General features: G+C 48.6%; 1 protein-coding gene across 4 annotated transcripts in view; it reads left to right on the top strand.

The window, feature by feature from the left end:
* The window catches only part of KCTD1 (potassium channel tetramerization domain containing 1), a 175,758-nt gene that overhangs the window by 73,884 nt on the left and 85,302 nt on the right, over positions 1 to 16,572 (top strand). The window contains exon 1 of one of the 4 annotated variants that reach the window (XM_027577076.2): positions 12,131 to 12,655. The exons of 1 other annotated variant lie outside the window; for it this stretch is intronic. Coding sequence is in view for 1 of the 3 variants with exons in the window: in XM_027577071.1 (XP_027432872.1) it covers positions 13,351 to 15,159 (1,809 nt within the window). In the remaining 2 variants the exon portion in view is untranslated. Of the gene's footprint in view, positions 1 to 12,130; positions 12,656 to 12,675; positions 13,001 to 13,279; positions 15,160 to 16,572 lie in introns of those variants that run through there. 2 more of the 4 variants (XM_027577073.1, XM_027577071.1) reach the window with 2 other exon arrangements.

Below are 16,572 nucleotides of genomic sequence, written 5' to 3'. Positions count from 1 at the left end.
GGGGCCCGAACCAGCCCGAGGAACATAGGGGCAGAGACTCCTGGGTGGAAAGAAACACATGGCTTCGTCACTACCCCTTTCTCTCTCCCGTTCAAGATCGGGCCTCCGAAACAGAGCTTGGGGATTATTGTCTAAGCTTCTCCAAGCCATCAGGGGAAATGCCAGTTGTGTGGGCTGTGACTTTGGGATGAGACCACAGAGCCTGCAGAGTCAAGCTGAACCGTCAAGTGCCAGCCCCGTGAACTCAGCACACAGGCTGCTCCAGCAGAATGTTCACACAGACGGTCCCTGAACAAGCTCGCTCCACAAACTGCAAATTCCGACTTCCCGAACAGATTCATCAAGTTGGAGATCTCTATATATACCCACCCTCACCCTCCGTAGGCAGCAGCAATTTCAGAGCTGTCTTCTCGGTGAATTGTTAACCAGCTCAGAGCCTGGCAGCGCACCCCGCCGGGAGTGGCAAGCTTTTGTTGGTTTGTTTTAGGAGAGCCCGAAGGAGCTCGGCGGAACTGGTCCGGTGCGTCTGCAGTGCAGGTGTGGACCTGGTCGGGTAAGAAGTGCAGCCAGGGAAAACACAGGGCAGGAGCCTGGGCAGACTCGGCTGTCCTTCTGGAATCCGGCTTCCTGCTGCCCTGCTCAGGCCACAGATACACTGGTCAGATCCTGGGACAGACCACGAAGCCTGGAAATTTGGATTCTCAAGAAGAATGGTTAAAATTGCCAAAAGGCTGCGTCGACTTTATGGAAGAAGAAACAGTGCTTAATTATAGCTATTTGATCACATGTCAAAATGGCAAGCCATTCGATTCAGTTAAGTTCAACCAATAGTTGTTGGTTCCCTGCTATGCGCTTGGGTTTGTGTTAGGCATGGGGTAGAGGATGAAGGAATGGACTGACTATATCCCACAGGCTTCAGACTCTACTAAGCTAAAAAGCTACGTTCAATAAGAAATCTAAGGAATACCTATGAAAGAAACATATTTTTCCTAAATAAAACTTAAGATATTATAAATTCAGAGAGAAAATTATTCAGTAAGAAAATACTCTTTGAATGGCAGATTCCCACAATAACAACAAAAACAGTGATGATATGTATACTTAGTACAGATTTATTTTTGCCTTTCATCTAATGATTTCAAAGAGTTTAGCAACCACTGCTGAGTTAATGCTTAGTACTAAACCTGACTCTTCCATCTCCTTTTGGGGGAAAAAAAAATTGGCACTAACACTTCAACATCCCACAGAGAAGAAGTTCTGGAAACAAAGTATGCTCACCCCCACAGAAGCATCAAGCAGCAAATTAGAGACAGTTTAATTTATTCAAAAAAAGTGAGTTGGGACTCACAAGAATCGAACCGATGCCCACAAAATAAAAGTCCCCGAATAAAGAAATGCTCGTTTATTTCTTGTAGGTGGGCAGGAAAAACTCTCAAATACACCTTTGGGTATTCCTGTTGGGTTTTCTCTCTCAGAGACCTAAGGTGCAGAGTACATTCTGGGAAGGCTCGCTGCATTTTCGAAGAGAGAATGGCTTCCTCCCGTTTTGAAAAACAGAAAGGAAGATAAAGATTTCATATCTACCACATCATATATAAGGACAACCTGGTTCAAATGATGATCTCCAAGCCCTTTGATGTGTCCCTTAAGAGCCATATTCAAATGAAGGGAAAGGTTATGAATGAAAGAATTCAATTGTTTGCAAAAATAAAGTGAGGCTCTGCCAAAGATGGAGATGATCTGGAACAGACGTGATCCCTAATTACACAGAAATCTGATACTTAATACACTTACCCGGCCGTCTTCATCTTCAAAGGACCTTACCAATATTAATGAATTCTTCACCTCCTTTCCTCTCATCGACTCCCACAATAGCTACTCTTTATTTTTTTAAAGAATTTTTATTTATTTATTTGACAGAAAGAGAGAGAGAGAGCCCAAGCAGGGTGAGTGGCAGGCAGAGGGAGAGGGAAAAGCAGGCCCCCCACCAAGCAAGGAGCCCAATGCAGGGCTAGAACCCAGGAGACTGGGATCATGACCTGAGCCAAAGGCAGTTGCTTAACCAACTGAACCACCCAGGCGCCTGAGTAGCTACTCTCTAAAGAAAAGTTGGTCTGACTTTTTTGAAGACTTGACTCTCATTATCATATCATTCTAGGATACAGCCTTTGAATGTTTTGTGATGTTTCCTCTGGCTTGTTTTGAATAGATACTGTATGTTCCACAACCCTGCAAAACTGTTCTTTAGGAATATACGCACACAGACAGGTATATCAGAGCCTCTCAGTGGAGATATTCTTATAATAAAAGAATAAAGAGGTATTAACGCATAGAACAAAGAGCAGGGATGGCTTCATGAAAGCCTCTAAGACACATGAGCTGGGTCCTACCAGATAAGCAGGAATGTGTAAAGTGCACAAGAGGGAAAAGCATCTGAGGCAGAGGGGAGCTGCATAGACAAAGGCCCAGGACGTGAATGGTCACTGATGGTCCAGACATAAGGCACAATGCAGTGAGCTAGAGCCCAGGCTGGGGGTATGGGTCAAGTTCATCGGAATGAGGCTGGAAAAGTGGTTGGCTCATGGTTGCACAGCTAGAAAGTGGCACAACAATGATTTAAAGCAGGCTGCCTGGCTCTGAGCCCATGGTCAGTCTAATTTACCACCACTGCCCCTCCTTATACAAAGAATAAGATGGACATAAGGACCTTGCTGACTAATGGATGATACAGGCAAATAAATTTGCAATTGTAACACATGCAACAAACATCTCTGCTGAGTACCTTCCATGTGCCAGTAAGTATACTGGGCAAAGTGAATACAAATAATAAAATAATAATAATAATAATAATCTCCTGTCTTTTTTTTTAAGATTTCATTTATTTATTTATGAAAGACAGAGAGAGAGAGAGAGAGGCAGAGGGAGAAGCAGGCTCCCAAGGAGCAGGGAGCCCGACGCGGGACTCGATCCCAGGACCCTGGGATCATGACCTGAGCCGAAGGCAGACGCTTAACCATCTGAGCCACCCAGGCACCCAATAATCTCCTGTCTTTTAATGAAGCCCAAGGAGTCTGGTTAAGGAGAGACCATCAATTATAGTACATGCAACTGCTAAAACAGGGCTCTGCCCAGAATGGCAGGAAGCATAGGGAAGACTAGCCAGAGACAGTCAGTTCTAGAAGGTGCCTCAGAGGACTTGAGTGGAGACCGAAAGGCTCACAATCCAGTGGTGGGTGCTATCCGTATTGCCCGGGATCATGATTACTGCTAGCATTTACTAAGCACTTACAGTGTGCCAGGCACTGTTCTAAACTTTTACCCTATATTAACTCATTTAATCCTCACAGCAGCCCCCCCCCCCATGCTATCAACAAAGACACAAGCATAAGAGGTGAAGAATTTTGCCTAAAATTACACAACACTTAAGTGGCAGAACCAGAATCTGAATCCAAGTTTCCTGGCACCAGAGCCCAAGCACTTAAGCACTATGATATACTCTCTCATTATAGAGAAAGAGATCCGTGAGTCTGCTGAAGACGGGGAAGGCTTCCAAACAGAGGTAACATGTGGAATCATTCCAAAAAGTTCTCTGGGAGTTCAACCATTAAGCAAGGGGATGAAGAGAATGTCAGGCCGAGGGTGTATGAGCCAAGGTATGCAGGATGAGAGACAAGCATTTTTAAGGAAGAGCAATTACTTTTGTTAGCTAGATGGTAAGGTGGGTGTTGGGGGATGGTGGGCGCCACTAAAGGAGTTGGCAGAGAGCACGTTTTAGTCTGTGTTTGTTGGTTTCCAAGAAAGAGGAGCCTACACAAAATAGGCCAAGTTAAAGGATCTGAAGGCATCCCGTGGGCATCCAAGGACAAGAAACTAATCACAGCCAGGACACCTGTGGAGGCTGTCCCCTCGTCCGTGGGTAGCCCTCCTCAGCCTCGGCTTCTCCTCTGTTCCCTGAGTCACAGAACAGCAGAGGTGACCTGGATTAGGGTAATGCCACTGGGACTGGAAAGCACGAGCCGAATGGGACAGATGTGACCTGAACCTGAAGGAAGAGTCACGGTGACTCCTGGGCTCCTAGGTTGAGTGCACTACAGAGACGGAAAATAAAGAAGGAGGAGCAGGTTTGGAGGGAATTATGGACTGAATTGTGTGCCCCCAAAATTCATATGTTGAAGCCTAAACTCCCAGGGTAGCTGTATTTGAAGCTGGGGACTTTAAGGAGGTAATCAGTTAAATGAGCTCAAGAGGGTGGGGTCCTAACCCAATAGGACCGTTGTCGTCCTGAGAAGAGAGATACCAGAGATCTGCATCTGCCTCTCTCCACACATGCACAGAGAAGAAGCCATGTGAGGACACAGAGAAAAGGCAGCTCTCCAGAAGCCAGGAAGAGAGGTCTCACCAGAACCCTGACAGCACCATGGTCTTGGACTTACAGCTTCCAGAACTGTGAGAAAACACATTTCTGTTGTTTAATCCACCCAGTTTGTGGTATTTTGTTATCGCAGCCCAAGATAACTGCTACAGAGGGAAAGATAATTAATCCACATTTGGATGAAGACAATAGATGGATTTAAAGGAATCGTGAGGGGCGCCTGGGTCACTCAGTCAGTTAAGCTTCCAACATCCAACTCTTGATCTCAGCTCAGGTCCTGATCTCAGGGTCGTGAGTTCAAGCCCAGCATTGGGCTCCACACTGGGCCTGGAGCCTACTTAAAAATAAGTAAGTAAGTAAGTAAGTAAGTAAGTAAGTAAATAAATAAATAAATAGAACAAATCGCGAGAATTGGCAGGGCTTTGTGCTTTAAGAGAAATGGAGGGTGAGAGAGAGCATGACAGAGGAGGAAGAAGGGATGTTGTCCAAGTTTTAATCTTAGACAGAGGGTGAATTGTGGTGACGTTCACGAAGTCCGAGATTTGGGAGTTGCACCTGGGCTGAGAGTGAAAGCACAGTTAGGATTTCCTGGTTCTAAGCAAGGGGTGCTAAGCGTTAGGGATAGAGGGGGGGCTATAATGGAAGTGGAACCTCATTGAAAATCAAGGTCAGGATTCACCGAGGGCCAGACTGGAGGGTGAGTCTGGATAGGGGCAAGGCAACCTTCTGGCCCCCACCCACAGGGCTCTCAGCAGGAATAAGCCCCAGAGAAGGACTGGGCCGACTCAATGGCGTTGCTGCCTTTTCTTCTCACTCTTGTCATAATTCCTAGAAAGAGAGGCTGTTTGGCCCAAGAATTGCAATCCAGGCTTCTAGTTAGCCTAGGGATTGGTTGTCCAAGGACCTGTCCTTGATCCAATCAGTCAGGACTGGTCATCATAGGATGGAATATTTGGCTTGGCAAATCTGTCCCTTCATCAGTGGTGTGAACAAGGCAGCATCCCTTACAAAGGTCTGGGCTGTGCAAGGCAGTGTAATCAAAACATCTAGAATGGAGGGTGAGGGTGGTAAGAAGATCATTGTGGTTTTAGGCTTGCTAGGCACATTTGTAAAATGTGCACATATGATTTTAGTTCCGTTTTTCAACAAATGAACTCATACTTCACATTTTTTTTTTGCCAAAAATCTACTGATCACAGTATTTTGAAAGACGTCTTACTTTAACAGTAAACCAATGATAATGAATTCATGGTAATATACTTGAGTGGAAATAGTGTTTTTCTTCTGGGCACTGGAAATAGAACTGAAGGGCTGGGTCTGGTGGATTGTTAAGGAAGTGTAGGTGCTCAAGAGTGACCCTCATTAGCTATGTGATGTTAGGTGAGTTATTTAAGTCCTCTGGGTATCTACTCATCTGGAAAACAGGAACAATTTTCACATGTATTCATGAGAACAACTCGAGAGTACTAAACACAAAAAACCAGACCCACAGCAAGCGTTTGCCAAATGCTAAGAAACAAATATGGCGCATATATATTTTTCCAGAGTTCTGTACTTTCTGAATCTTCTCCAACAAGACTTACTGCTTTTATAATCTGAAAAGAATGATAGACCACGGCTTTGCCTTTTTTTTTTTTTTTTAAGAGAATGAGCCATAAAGAGAGAAAAGACAGTAAAACAGACGCAATCACGGACTGAGGAGTCTGCTTTCATTTGGAATAATGACGACATGTGGCCCTTGGGGTATCCTAATCAAAGTACAGACTGTAGGAAGAGTAAACATGAAGAATTATGAGTTCTATACTGGTATCAACCATGCCCTGGCTCTGCAAACTCAGATCCCAAAATAGAGCGGTCACAAGGTTACCTGCTTTCCCACCCCTCTCCAAGGCTGTTCTCTTCCATCAGGTGCAAAGCCTGGATCTCCAGCATCAAATTAAAGAAATAGAACAAACCCCCCCATCCCAGGGCCTCTTCAAATATTCAGATAAACCCATGTGCCCCTATCACTTAAATTAAGCTTTTCTAAGAAAAAGTAAGTCAATTAGTTCAAAATGTGGGTTAGTGCTTCTGGGTATTTAAAAGGGGATTTTTTTTTTCTTTTTTAGTTCATTTAGAAACATAGCTACGGGGCAGGTATATACCCACTCCTCCGCACATCCTGTGAATTGCCACGATATATCTAGATACTAATTTCTGATATCTAGAGCTTCAAATCCAGTCCTTAAACTTTCTCAAAGTTGTGAAGATAGTTGAAATGTGAGCTTTAGATTTTATTTTGCTTTGCCCTTTTATTTTATATCCTTTACCTTCACCGTCATTACCCATATTCAGCCAAGGGTGCTTGACATTGCTGTAGAGCATTGAGAAGACAGGATTTTACCCTAATTGAACTTTTTCCTTCCTTCATTCAACAAATAATTACCTCTGTAAACTTTGTAAACAAAAGTAGTCTCTAAGACATGAAATGTTCTAGGGCAAACTTTGTGACAGGTACTGCAAAACTCATTTGTCCAAGAGGTCTAGATGCAATAAACCAAACTTTACCAAACTACAAAGAAAATTAGGTATTTCTGAAGAAGATAATTTCCAGAAGCAATTTCTGGGTCATAGAACATGGACATTTTTATGGCTTTTGAGAAATTACTTAATTGCTTTCTTAAAAGGCCAGCTTACTTGATATTGACAATTTAAAAATATGAGAATAACATTTTCATACCAACATTTCGGTATAAAGTGGGTTTTTAGATTTTTGTTGTTTGTTTTGCTTTGGGTTTACTGAATAGGTTACTTTTTTGAATGGTAGCAAGTAGTTTCAGGAATATTTTATGTTCTAAGACTACTATAAGTAGCTCCTCCATTATTTAATACATATGTATTTGTGACATGATAGTAACACATATCTTTACTTCTTTTTCCACCTTAATTAGTATTGCAATGGCATAGAAATGCATTTTATTAATAAGAGGACTAACATCCACTTCAATCCCTCATATCCTTTAAAGTGATGTGACTAGAATAGAAACAAATACCATTGATTTATGTTTAACTTTGACAGTCTTTACATTTGAGTTTTTTATTAACCAAGTGGTTTCATTGTCAGATTATTGTAACAAAGAGCACACTTTTAAGCTCCACAAAAAATACAGTTTACTTATGGAAAACCACATTCCCCTCATACATTGCTTGTTTTGAAAACAGTCCAGGACCGGTAGGTGATTATTAGGTAGATCAAGAATTAGAGTTACCAGGTGGCAATTAGAAACTAAAAATTCTACTCCTGTCAATCACTCTGTTAGGTTCACTCTGACCTGTTTTTTGACAAAGCACCAAAGATAAAAATAGGTAGTACCCTCCTTGTCCCCAGGAGATTTATGCAAAACAGCCTAGGATTTCAATAGAAAACGCCTCATTCTAGTCTGGTTGGGTTTGTGGGCATTCCTTTGGCCTCTAACATTCTTGACTGTCAATTCTTCTAAGACACAGATGGGTCCCTATTTCTAATAGCCCAGGAAAATAGTGCTACTGTTCTAGGTACCAAGTGACAAAGATGACAGTTTCCTAGGGCATCTCTGCTCTGCTCGCAATCCAAGCTTAGGACTCAGCTTAGTACTATGTTGGCTTTGCAAAATTTGATTCCCAAATCAAATGACCCATAAAAGTGTTTTAATGGTAGGTAATTGCTCCCTTGAAGACTTTGTTTTCTTTCATTCTTTGGTTCCCAGAAAGCTGTATGTGGTCAAGTGGCTAAGGTGTGGGCTATGAAGCCAAACTTCCCTGCCTTACCAAGGTCTGGGAGATCTTGAGCCAGTGGCTTAATCTTTATGAGCCCTTCTGGCCTTGCTTTTCTTTTTTGTAATCAAGCCTGGAAAATAGAGCCTTAATAAATAAAGAGCTAACAGTTGAATGTTTACTAATGTTCCAGACACTGTATTAGTGCTTTACTCATATTAACTCATTTAATTCTTGAAATAATCCTATGAGGTAGGGGCTATTAACTATCATGCAGATAATAAAATAATGAGAGAACCAACACATTAAAAAAAGGCAACTAGTTGGGGCACCTGGCTGGCACAGTGGGTAGAGGACGTGACCCTTGGTCTCGGGTTGTAAGTCTGAGCCCCGCATTACATGTAGAGATTACTTCAACAGATGAGATCTTAAAAAATAATTAAAAAATTAAAAAGGCAACAGGTAAGGCCAAACTAGGATACAGTCCTGTTTCAAAGATGAAGTTTTAACCAATCTGCTACACATCCTTTTGTTGAGGTTAGCTCTCTCCCCACACACAAATATTTGTGTGTTTACTGAGTGTCTCTTATGTGCCAACCACTCTGCTAAAATATGCTAAGGAATTGTGTTGAAAATGTACCAGAGATGCAATAATAAATAAGACATAGGTTTTACTCTTCTGGAGTTATTTTTCTTTGCTTCCACTTTATAGAGTTAGAGTACATGGGTTCTGTTTTTCATCTGAGTTCAAAACATACTACTCAAGATGAACTTCAAGGGAATTCAACAGAATTTAACAGTGAAACTTTGAAACAAAGATATCAGAATAGCTTTAAATTTGAAATACGATTTAACCTCCATTGTACTTTATGAATCTTTTAGTAGTGAAATCAAGAAAGCATGACTTGAATGTGATGAACCAAATGCTTTTTCTGGTCTCTGCCCCCAAAAGCCCACAAAATTTCTTGAATTTATCCATTTAAATCCTCCCCAAACCATCTCTTTTAATACACTGACACGTCCATTCCTCCGTTCCTCAATCTACTTCTGCCATAACTTCCTAGAGTATGTTCTACCAGAGAGGAAATTATGGTAGGGAAATAGTAAACCAAAGCAGTCTTTACATTTATTTTAAGTTGCAAACAATAATGTTGCCTTGCAGTTGCTTTTTGTTCTGATTTTTTAATGTAGAAATTCAGATCCATGGCATTTTAAGATTTTTTACCAAGAAGTTTCTTGCTAAATATAGATCTAACTAAACACAGATCTGTTCATTCATTCATTTAATGTAAATGACTGGAGTGCTCACCATGACCCAGGCTCCAACCTAAACTACAAAGGTATATTGGCGTAGCAGAGAAAACAGGCAGATAGAAAGCAACTACACCAATGATCTAACAGATGATGCTCAGTAGATTGGAAGCAAAGAGGAAAAAGAGCTGAATGCATATGTGTCTATATGGTATAACCTCTCATAATGTGTGAACATGGAATGGGAGTAGACGGGTTATAAAATGAAGGGGAAACATCTGGAGTTTTTCCTTCCAAAATAACCATGTCACTACTTTCAGGTAGTCTAAGAAATGGAGCAGCACAAATATATCGATGATACTTTTTAGTGATTATGAAAGAGCTAAAAAATGTGGAGCATCTTGTTGAAGATATAAACATCTCAGCACAGTTTTTATAGTAATGAGTTGTGACAGTGAAATAATTGTAATAAATGTTTCATACAGGACTGGAATCAGTTTAAGTGAAGAAGCTATGCATTCTGCACAAGAAATAAAGGAATCATCCTTACAAAGGAGCCATTAGTTGTAAGTGGTGGGGGAGTTCAGTGGACTTTATGATAGGGCAGAGTCAAAGTGGATGAATCCCACTTTATCAGCTGGGCTGATAGTAGACAACCACTACTGCTTCCTTACCAAAATAATAAGAAGAAAGCCTTTTTGATGCTCTCATTTGGTAGTGAGTGTATGGTACCACAAGATGTTTTTAAGGAATCATTTACTAAACCTGGACTTGAACTCCTTTATGAACTCAACTGTAATTTTGTGTCTCCGGGTTTTAAAAATTAAGCAACTTATTTATTTATTTATTTATCTTTGGTGGTGGCGGGAAGGGTTTTTCTGGGTGTTCTTCCTGATAGATACTGTAGGTTCTAACCTGAAGAGGTCTTTTCCAATATTTGATGAAGAATCATTAATGGGCAAAGAATTTTGGTAGCTGTTCAGGAGCTGGTGCCACGAAGCAGATTCATAGTTGCCAGAATATCAGGCCAAGGCATACTTTCCAAGGTGCGTTTTTCTATCTAATGTCTGCGAGGGTCCTGCCTATTGTTTGCAAACTGTCCAGGCAGCATCTGAAGCTGTTGTTTGGCTACATCCGTTAAAAACTTATTTGCACTTGGGGTTTTTTGGTTCTGCTATTGCCCATCACCCCCCTCTCCCCTTTGGCTTTTGCCGGTAGAGATCTGCCCTGGGGGGAATTTTGTCCTGGGAGCACAAAACTATTTTCTTTTCTGGAAATAAGTTGACGTCAACTGGGAGCTGTTTTTGGTTGCTTTGTTTCTCGGAGCGTCCAACCCAGCACACCGCCTCCGGCAAATTGCAAGCAATTCAAAGCAGCTCGCTCAGCCGGGAGGGGAGCCGGTGGGGGGGGCTGGAGAGGGGGGGGTCGCCTGCATAAGTGGGGAGACCTGGGGAGTCGCTCCGCTCCGGGGCTGGAGAGTGGGCCGGTGTCCCCAGGCCGCTCCCGGAGCGCAGCCCCTCGGTGCATTGCGCTGGCCGTGAGGGCCGCCGGAGAGCAGCCCCTGATAGGTAACTTGCTGGGCGCCCACCTGAGTGTTCAACACTGATGCAATTCCCTTCCCGAGTGTTCGGGCGCCCGGAAAACCTGGGAGCATCCCGGGACAAAGGGCCAGCCCTCCGGAAGTAGCCCTGTGCGACTGGTGTGTGCGCGGGTTTGCGTATGCAGCTAACTTAGTTGCCTATTGCCCTGAGCTCCGGGAAACAAGCAAACAAACGCCTTCCTACATATTTTCGGGGACCCAGTGTATTTCGGACAAAGCGGGCAGCACCTCGGGGATGTTTTCGGAGGGGTGCAACCACCGAATTCCTCACTTCCCCGGAGGGTTCTCTGCTGACAGCAGGGCGGATGACAGCGTGTGTCGTGTGTGTGTGTGTGTGTGTGTGTGTGTGTGTGCCCGAGGACAGCAGGGCTGATGAGAGCGTGTGTCTTGTGTGTGTGTGTGTGCCCGAGGAGCGGGAGGGGGCCCGGGAGGCACCGACTTGCTCCAACTTGTTCACACCTGGCGCAGTTTCCCCAACGCTCTGCCGGGTCCAGGGCCGCGAAAACAAGCGTAGGGCGAGCACTGATGGCTGAAGACACCGTCAACTCCCACTTAGACGCCCACACGGCCCAGAAACCTAGTTTACCCCCCTCTTATATTTTATGACGGATGGGTTTCTATTGATGCGTAAAGTTATAAACTGCCCTGAAAGCAAGACGGGGGATCCGGGAAGGGGGCGGGGAGACGGACAACTGACAAGACTTATACAGCTGAAGTGCCTAGAGTTAGGACTCGGGGGCAAATCCGAGGACACCCCGGAGGAGCTAGCGAGGCTGTTTCCTTGCAGGGTCGGCACGCCCCGGGGGTCGCGCTGCTGGGACTTGGCTCCGTTCGTTCCCCAGCCCCTGGGATTCGGAGCCGGCGGGAGCGCCAGGGGACACTCGGACTGCCTGAGGAGAAGACTGGGATGCAGTGCGAGCTCCGGAGGTGGCCGGGGCTGTGCCGCCAAAGAAAACAGCCGAGGTCCCGGGCGTCTCTGGGGGCGCTGCCCCTGGGTCGGGAGAGCGCGGGAGGCGGCGACGCGAGGACGCGCCCAGACTCTGGGCGCGCCGGGGGCGGGCGTTCGGCTGGAAGTGGGACAGTGTCTCCTATGGGAAAGCGGGACCCGGCGAGCTCTTTGGCCGCCTTTCCAGTTTCGGAGGTATCCGCCCCCGTGCGCCGGAGGCAGCGCAGCCCCGAGGGCGAAAGAATGGCGGTTGGCAAACTTGGAACGAGCGCGCGCCCGGGATCCGAATTGCCGGAATTGTGGCGGTGGCGGGGGCGGCCGAGACCCAAGTTCACTTTTTCCGCCCGCCCGCCCGCCGACGGGCCTTAGGGACGGGCATTGCTCGAGCTCCAACCAGGTGGAGCGCCTCGCCAGAGGGAGTTATGTCAGGGCGCTCCGAGGCAGGGAGGGCGGCGGCCAGTGCCGGTGGGGAGGGGTCCCTGGGGTCCCGAGCGCCTCTCCCCGTGTCTCCCCTCCCACCCGCCCCTCCCAGTCTTTCTTTCTAGCTCCTTCCCCAGGCTGGCGGGACCGGCGCGGACTTGCCCTAGACCTACGGGGAGCGCCCCAGGTCTTTAATGACAGCTTAAAAGAGGCTGTTGGAAAAGTCGAAAGGGATGAGGCTGACGTGGGGCGTGTTTCGCTCCTTTGCAAGAGTCGGAAAGGGAGCTGGGAGCCGTGCGGCTGGCCCCAGGCCCCCGCGCCTCGCCGCCAGCAAGTAGGTGGGGGAGCCGCCGCCGCCAGCCCCATCCCGCTCCCAAGCCTCGCCCGCTGCGCCCTGGCCGCGGGCGCAGAGAGGGTGCGGGGCCTCGCCGTGCCTCCTCCACCCTGCTCATTAACCTGCCTGCTCCGCTTCGGGCGGCGCCAGACACGGGCTTCTCCGAGCAGCACCCGCGGCCCGCCCGGCGCTGCCGCCTCCCCGAACCCCCGGCTCTGGGGGGCAATGAGGGGGCGGTGGAAGGGGCACCGCTCCTCGGGCATTACTTAGAGAAGCGAGACCGCCCCGCCCTCCCGCCGGCCCTCCCTCTCTCCCGCCCGGGCCCGCGCGCCACTCCGCCAGAGGGTAAGTTGGGAGTGTTTCACCCCCACCGACAGCTTTCCCTCCCCTTTCTCCCCCTCCCCCTTTCAAAGTTTTCTTAGGACTAGGGAGAGGGGTTGGGGAGGAAGAGGGTCCAGCCAGTCCCAGTCCTTACCCTCTCCCTGTCTAACTTACCCCCGCCTCCCTTCCCCTCCATCCCCTGCGCGCCGCTGCCCCTCCGGAGCCGCGCTCCGAACTGACAATTGGAGCGCGGCTCCTTTAAGAGCCCGGCTTTGCCTCCCGGTAGCTGAAGGTCATTAAACACAAAAGCTCTCAGCGCTGCGGTCCAATATAGCGCATGCGCCCTGCCCGAGGACTGGCAGAGAGACGGCAATATGGCGAGAATGCCTGGCAGCGGGGACTGTAACACCAGCGCGGGCGGCAGCGCCAGCGCCGCCGCCGCCGCCGCCGAGAACAATGGGGAGCGGGGCGAGGGCGAGCGCGGTGCGGGGGGCCGCGGCCGCCGCCACGGCCGCCCGCACTACTGCAGCGCGGGCGAGGAGGAGGAGGAAGAGGAGGAGGACGACGAGATCCAGGAGGTGCAGATAACGGGGGACGAGGAGGAGGAGGACGGAGGTGGGGGGCTGGAGGAGGACGAGGAGGAGGAAGAGGAGGAGGAAGAGATGGGGCTGGACTGGGATGAGCCCCTGGAGCCCGAGGACTCGGCCGGGGAGGAGCTGGAACCCGAGCCGGTCCATATGATCAATATGGACCAGAGCGCCGCGCTGGAGCCCGAGGCGCCGCCGCGACTGCTGGCGCCCCGGGCCCGCGGCGGGCCGCCCGGGGACAGCGCCGAGCTGGACCCCGACGTGCTGCAGCGCCCCGAGCGGGCCCGGCTGAGCGAGAACACCCGGCTGGCCACCCGCTACGCCGTGCGCATCTTCCGGGAGTACCTGAGCGAGAAGGCGCAGAGCCCGGACTTTGAGACCATGGACAAGGGGGCGCTGTGCCGCGTGCTGCGCTCTTTCTACGCCGAGGCCCGTTCCAAGAGCGGCCAGCTCTACAGCAAGTCGTCGCTCATCAGCATCCGCAGCTCCCTCAACCGCTACCTCAACGAGCCCCCGTACTGCCGCACGCTCGACCTCACCAAGGACCCCGAGCTGCGCAGCGCCAACCTGACACTGGCCGCGGTCATCCGCAAGCTCGAGGAGCAGGGCGCCGGGCCCGTGGTGCAGAAGCAAGCCATCACGCGTGCCGACCTGCGCAAGCTCTACACCTCCAGCGTCTTCAGCACCAACACGCCCTTCGGGCTGCTCAACAAGGTCTGGTTCGAGACGTGCATGTACTTCTGCACGCGCGGCCGCGAGAACCAGCGCGAGCTGGAGGAGGACTCCTTTGGGCTGGCTATGGACGAGGACGGCCGCAAGTTCGTCTACTTTAAGTCCCTCGGGCCCTACCACAAGTCGCGCTCGTCGTCGTGGAGCAAGAAGCGTGCCGAGAGTAGCGACGAGGAGAACTTGCCCCGCATGTACGAGACGGGCACCGAGTTCTGCCCCTACGCCAGCTTCGTGAAGTACCTGTCGAAGCGCAACCCCCTCTGCAAGGCGTTCTTCCAGCGGCCCCGGGACCACTGCAGCGAGGGCGATGTGACCTGGTACGAGAACAAAGCCATCGGCAAGAACTTGCTGGGCACCAGGATGCAGATGCTCTCGAAGGCGGCCAAGCTCTCCAAGACCTACACCAACCACTGCATCGGCGCCGTCTCCATCGCCACGCTCAACAGCATCGCGGGCATCGGCACCAAACTGGGCTCGCCCGCCCCGCAGGGCTGCTACGCGGAGGCTCTGAACGGGGCTGCTCGCCACCACTCCCACCATCCCCCCACCCATCCCTCCCACCACCACCGCCCCCAGCCGCCCTCGCTGGGGAACACCTATATCCTCCCCAAAGACAGCCAGGTCGGGCCCGACGTGAAATCCGAGGCTGCGCCCAAGCGCGCTCTGTACGAGTCCGTGTTCGGGTCGGGGGATATCTGCGGCCCCTCTTCCCCCAAAAGACTTTGTATCCGCCCCTCGGAGCCTGTGGATGCGGTGGTGGTGGTTTCCGTGAAACACGACCCCCTGCCTCTTCTTCCAGAAGCCAATGGGCACAGAAGCACCAATTCTCCCACAGTAGTTTCACCTGCCATTGTTTCCCCCACCCAGGTAACCAAACCAAACTCTATGCATGAAATGTTTCTGGTACCGTTTCGGGACTAACTCGTGCTAATGCAGGCCTGGGGTGGGGGCGGGGAGGAGTTTTAAAAAGTACTAAATAGACTGAACCAGATTGGATCTCACCCTTGGAAGCCTAACTCTTGGTGCTTTTCAGGAAAGTTTACATCTCACCTTAAAAGATGGGAGAAGGCACGCTCCCTAAATCCCTGCTGCGCAGTAAGGTTAAAACTTCAAAGTTCGCAGAACAAAAGGTCCGTGGGAGGCAGCCCGGCTCTCCATTGAATGCATGACTTTTCTAAGGCAGGGTGCCGGAATACCGTGCATATAAAGGAAGCAGTTACTTAAAATATATTTGAATAAAGTAACCATTAAAATGCTCTCTTGCATATTCGCCATAACTTAAGAAGATTAAAAAAAAAATGATTTGATACTAAAAAAGAAAACATGCCAAGCCCACTTCCTGTATGTGGGTGGGGAGTGGAGAGATTGGCAGTCCAGTGCCAGTTTATGCTGTAACAGGTAGCTGGATGTAAAGTGATGTTTGGGGTGTAGTTTCCATAAACTGAAGTCACTTGTTAATAGTTGGAAAGGGGTATCCGCACTACCAGCCATGCTCTGTGCCCTGTGGTGCCCAGCACCGTGTGGACCAAACCTTGCTGCCTTTCACTAGCCCCATGGGGCTCACCATCTAGGGGGCAGATAAGACTCGAGAATATAGATATTTCATTAAGACCAAACAGCACAGTAGTGTGGCAAGAATACCCACAGTTAAGAGTTGTAAATGTAGCCCAGAAGCTGAGCCACCTTGGGCAAATCAGTTTACCTCTCTGGGCTTCAGAGTCCTCATCAAGGATTAGGGAACTGTTTTAAAATTATTTAATTCTAAGCACTACCAAATTTTAGGTTGAGATGGAGGGCTTAAGCCCTGGATGCTTCTTGTCTTATTATTTAGAGGAATATATTCGTATTATTTAAAATTGTGTTCATCTTTTGGAGACTCTTCTCTAGGAGCCAGCAATCAGAAGGTCTCTGGGGACTGTGCTCTGTTCTGCAGGCAGGCATAGCCACTGGAGGTTTTACAGCTTTGACCTCCCTGCCATCAAGCAGAAGTAGGAATTTCGACTGTAAGTCTGGAGGTGGTAGTGCAGGCCCTTCAAGGAACAGATGTCAGGTACCTCTGTGCTTTTTCCAAAGTGGAAATTCCAGTTCTAGACAAACTGACCCTTTCAAAAGTTTACCAGCAAATCAGCAAGCCTCAAGGCCAGCAGAGAAAGGGGCTGTGAATGATAATATAAACACCAAAGTTCTCTAAAATACACAAGACCTGCAGGCTATGTGTCTTTCTCTACTTCCAGTGTGCGTGGTACATTTCCGACAGACTAAGGGGGTGGTTTTATGGAG

This window comes from Zalophus californianus, chromosome 14, assembly GCF_009762305.2.
Source record: "Zalophus californianus isolate mZalCal1 chromosome 14, mZalCal1.pri.v2, whole genome shotgun sequence".
Lineage (NCBI taxonomy): Eukaryota > Metazoa > Chordata > Mammalia > Carnivora > Otariidae > Zalophus > Zalophus californianus.
Note: the sequence above shows the minus strand (reverse complement) of the source record. Positions and strands in the feature narration are given on the sequence as shown.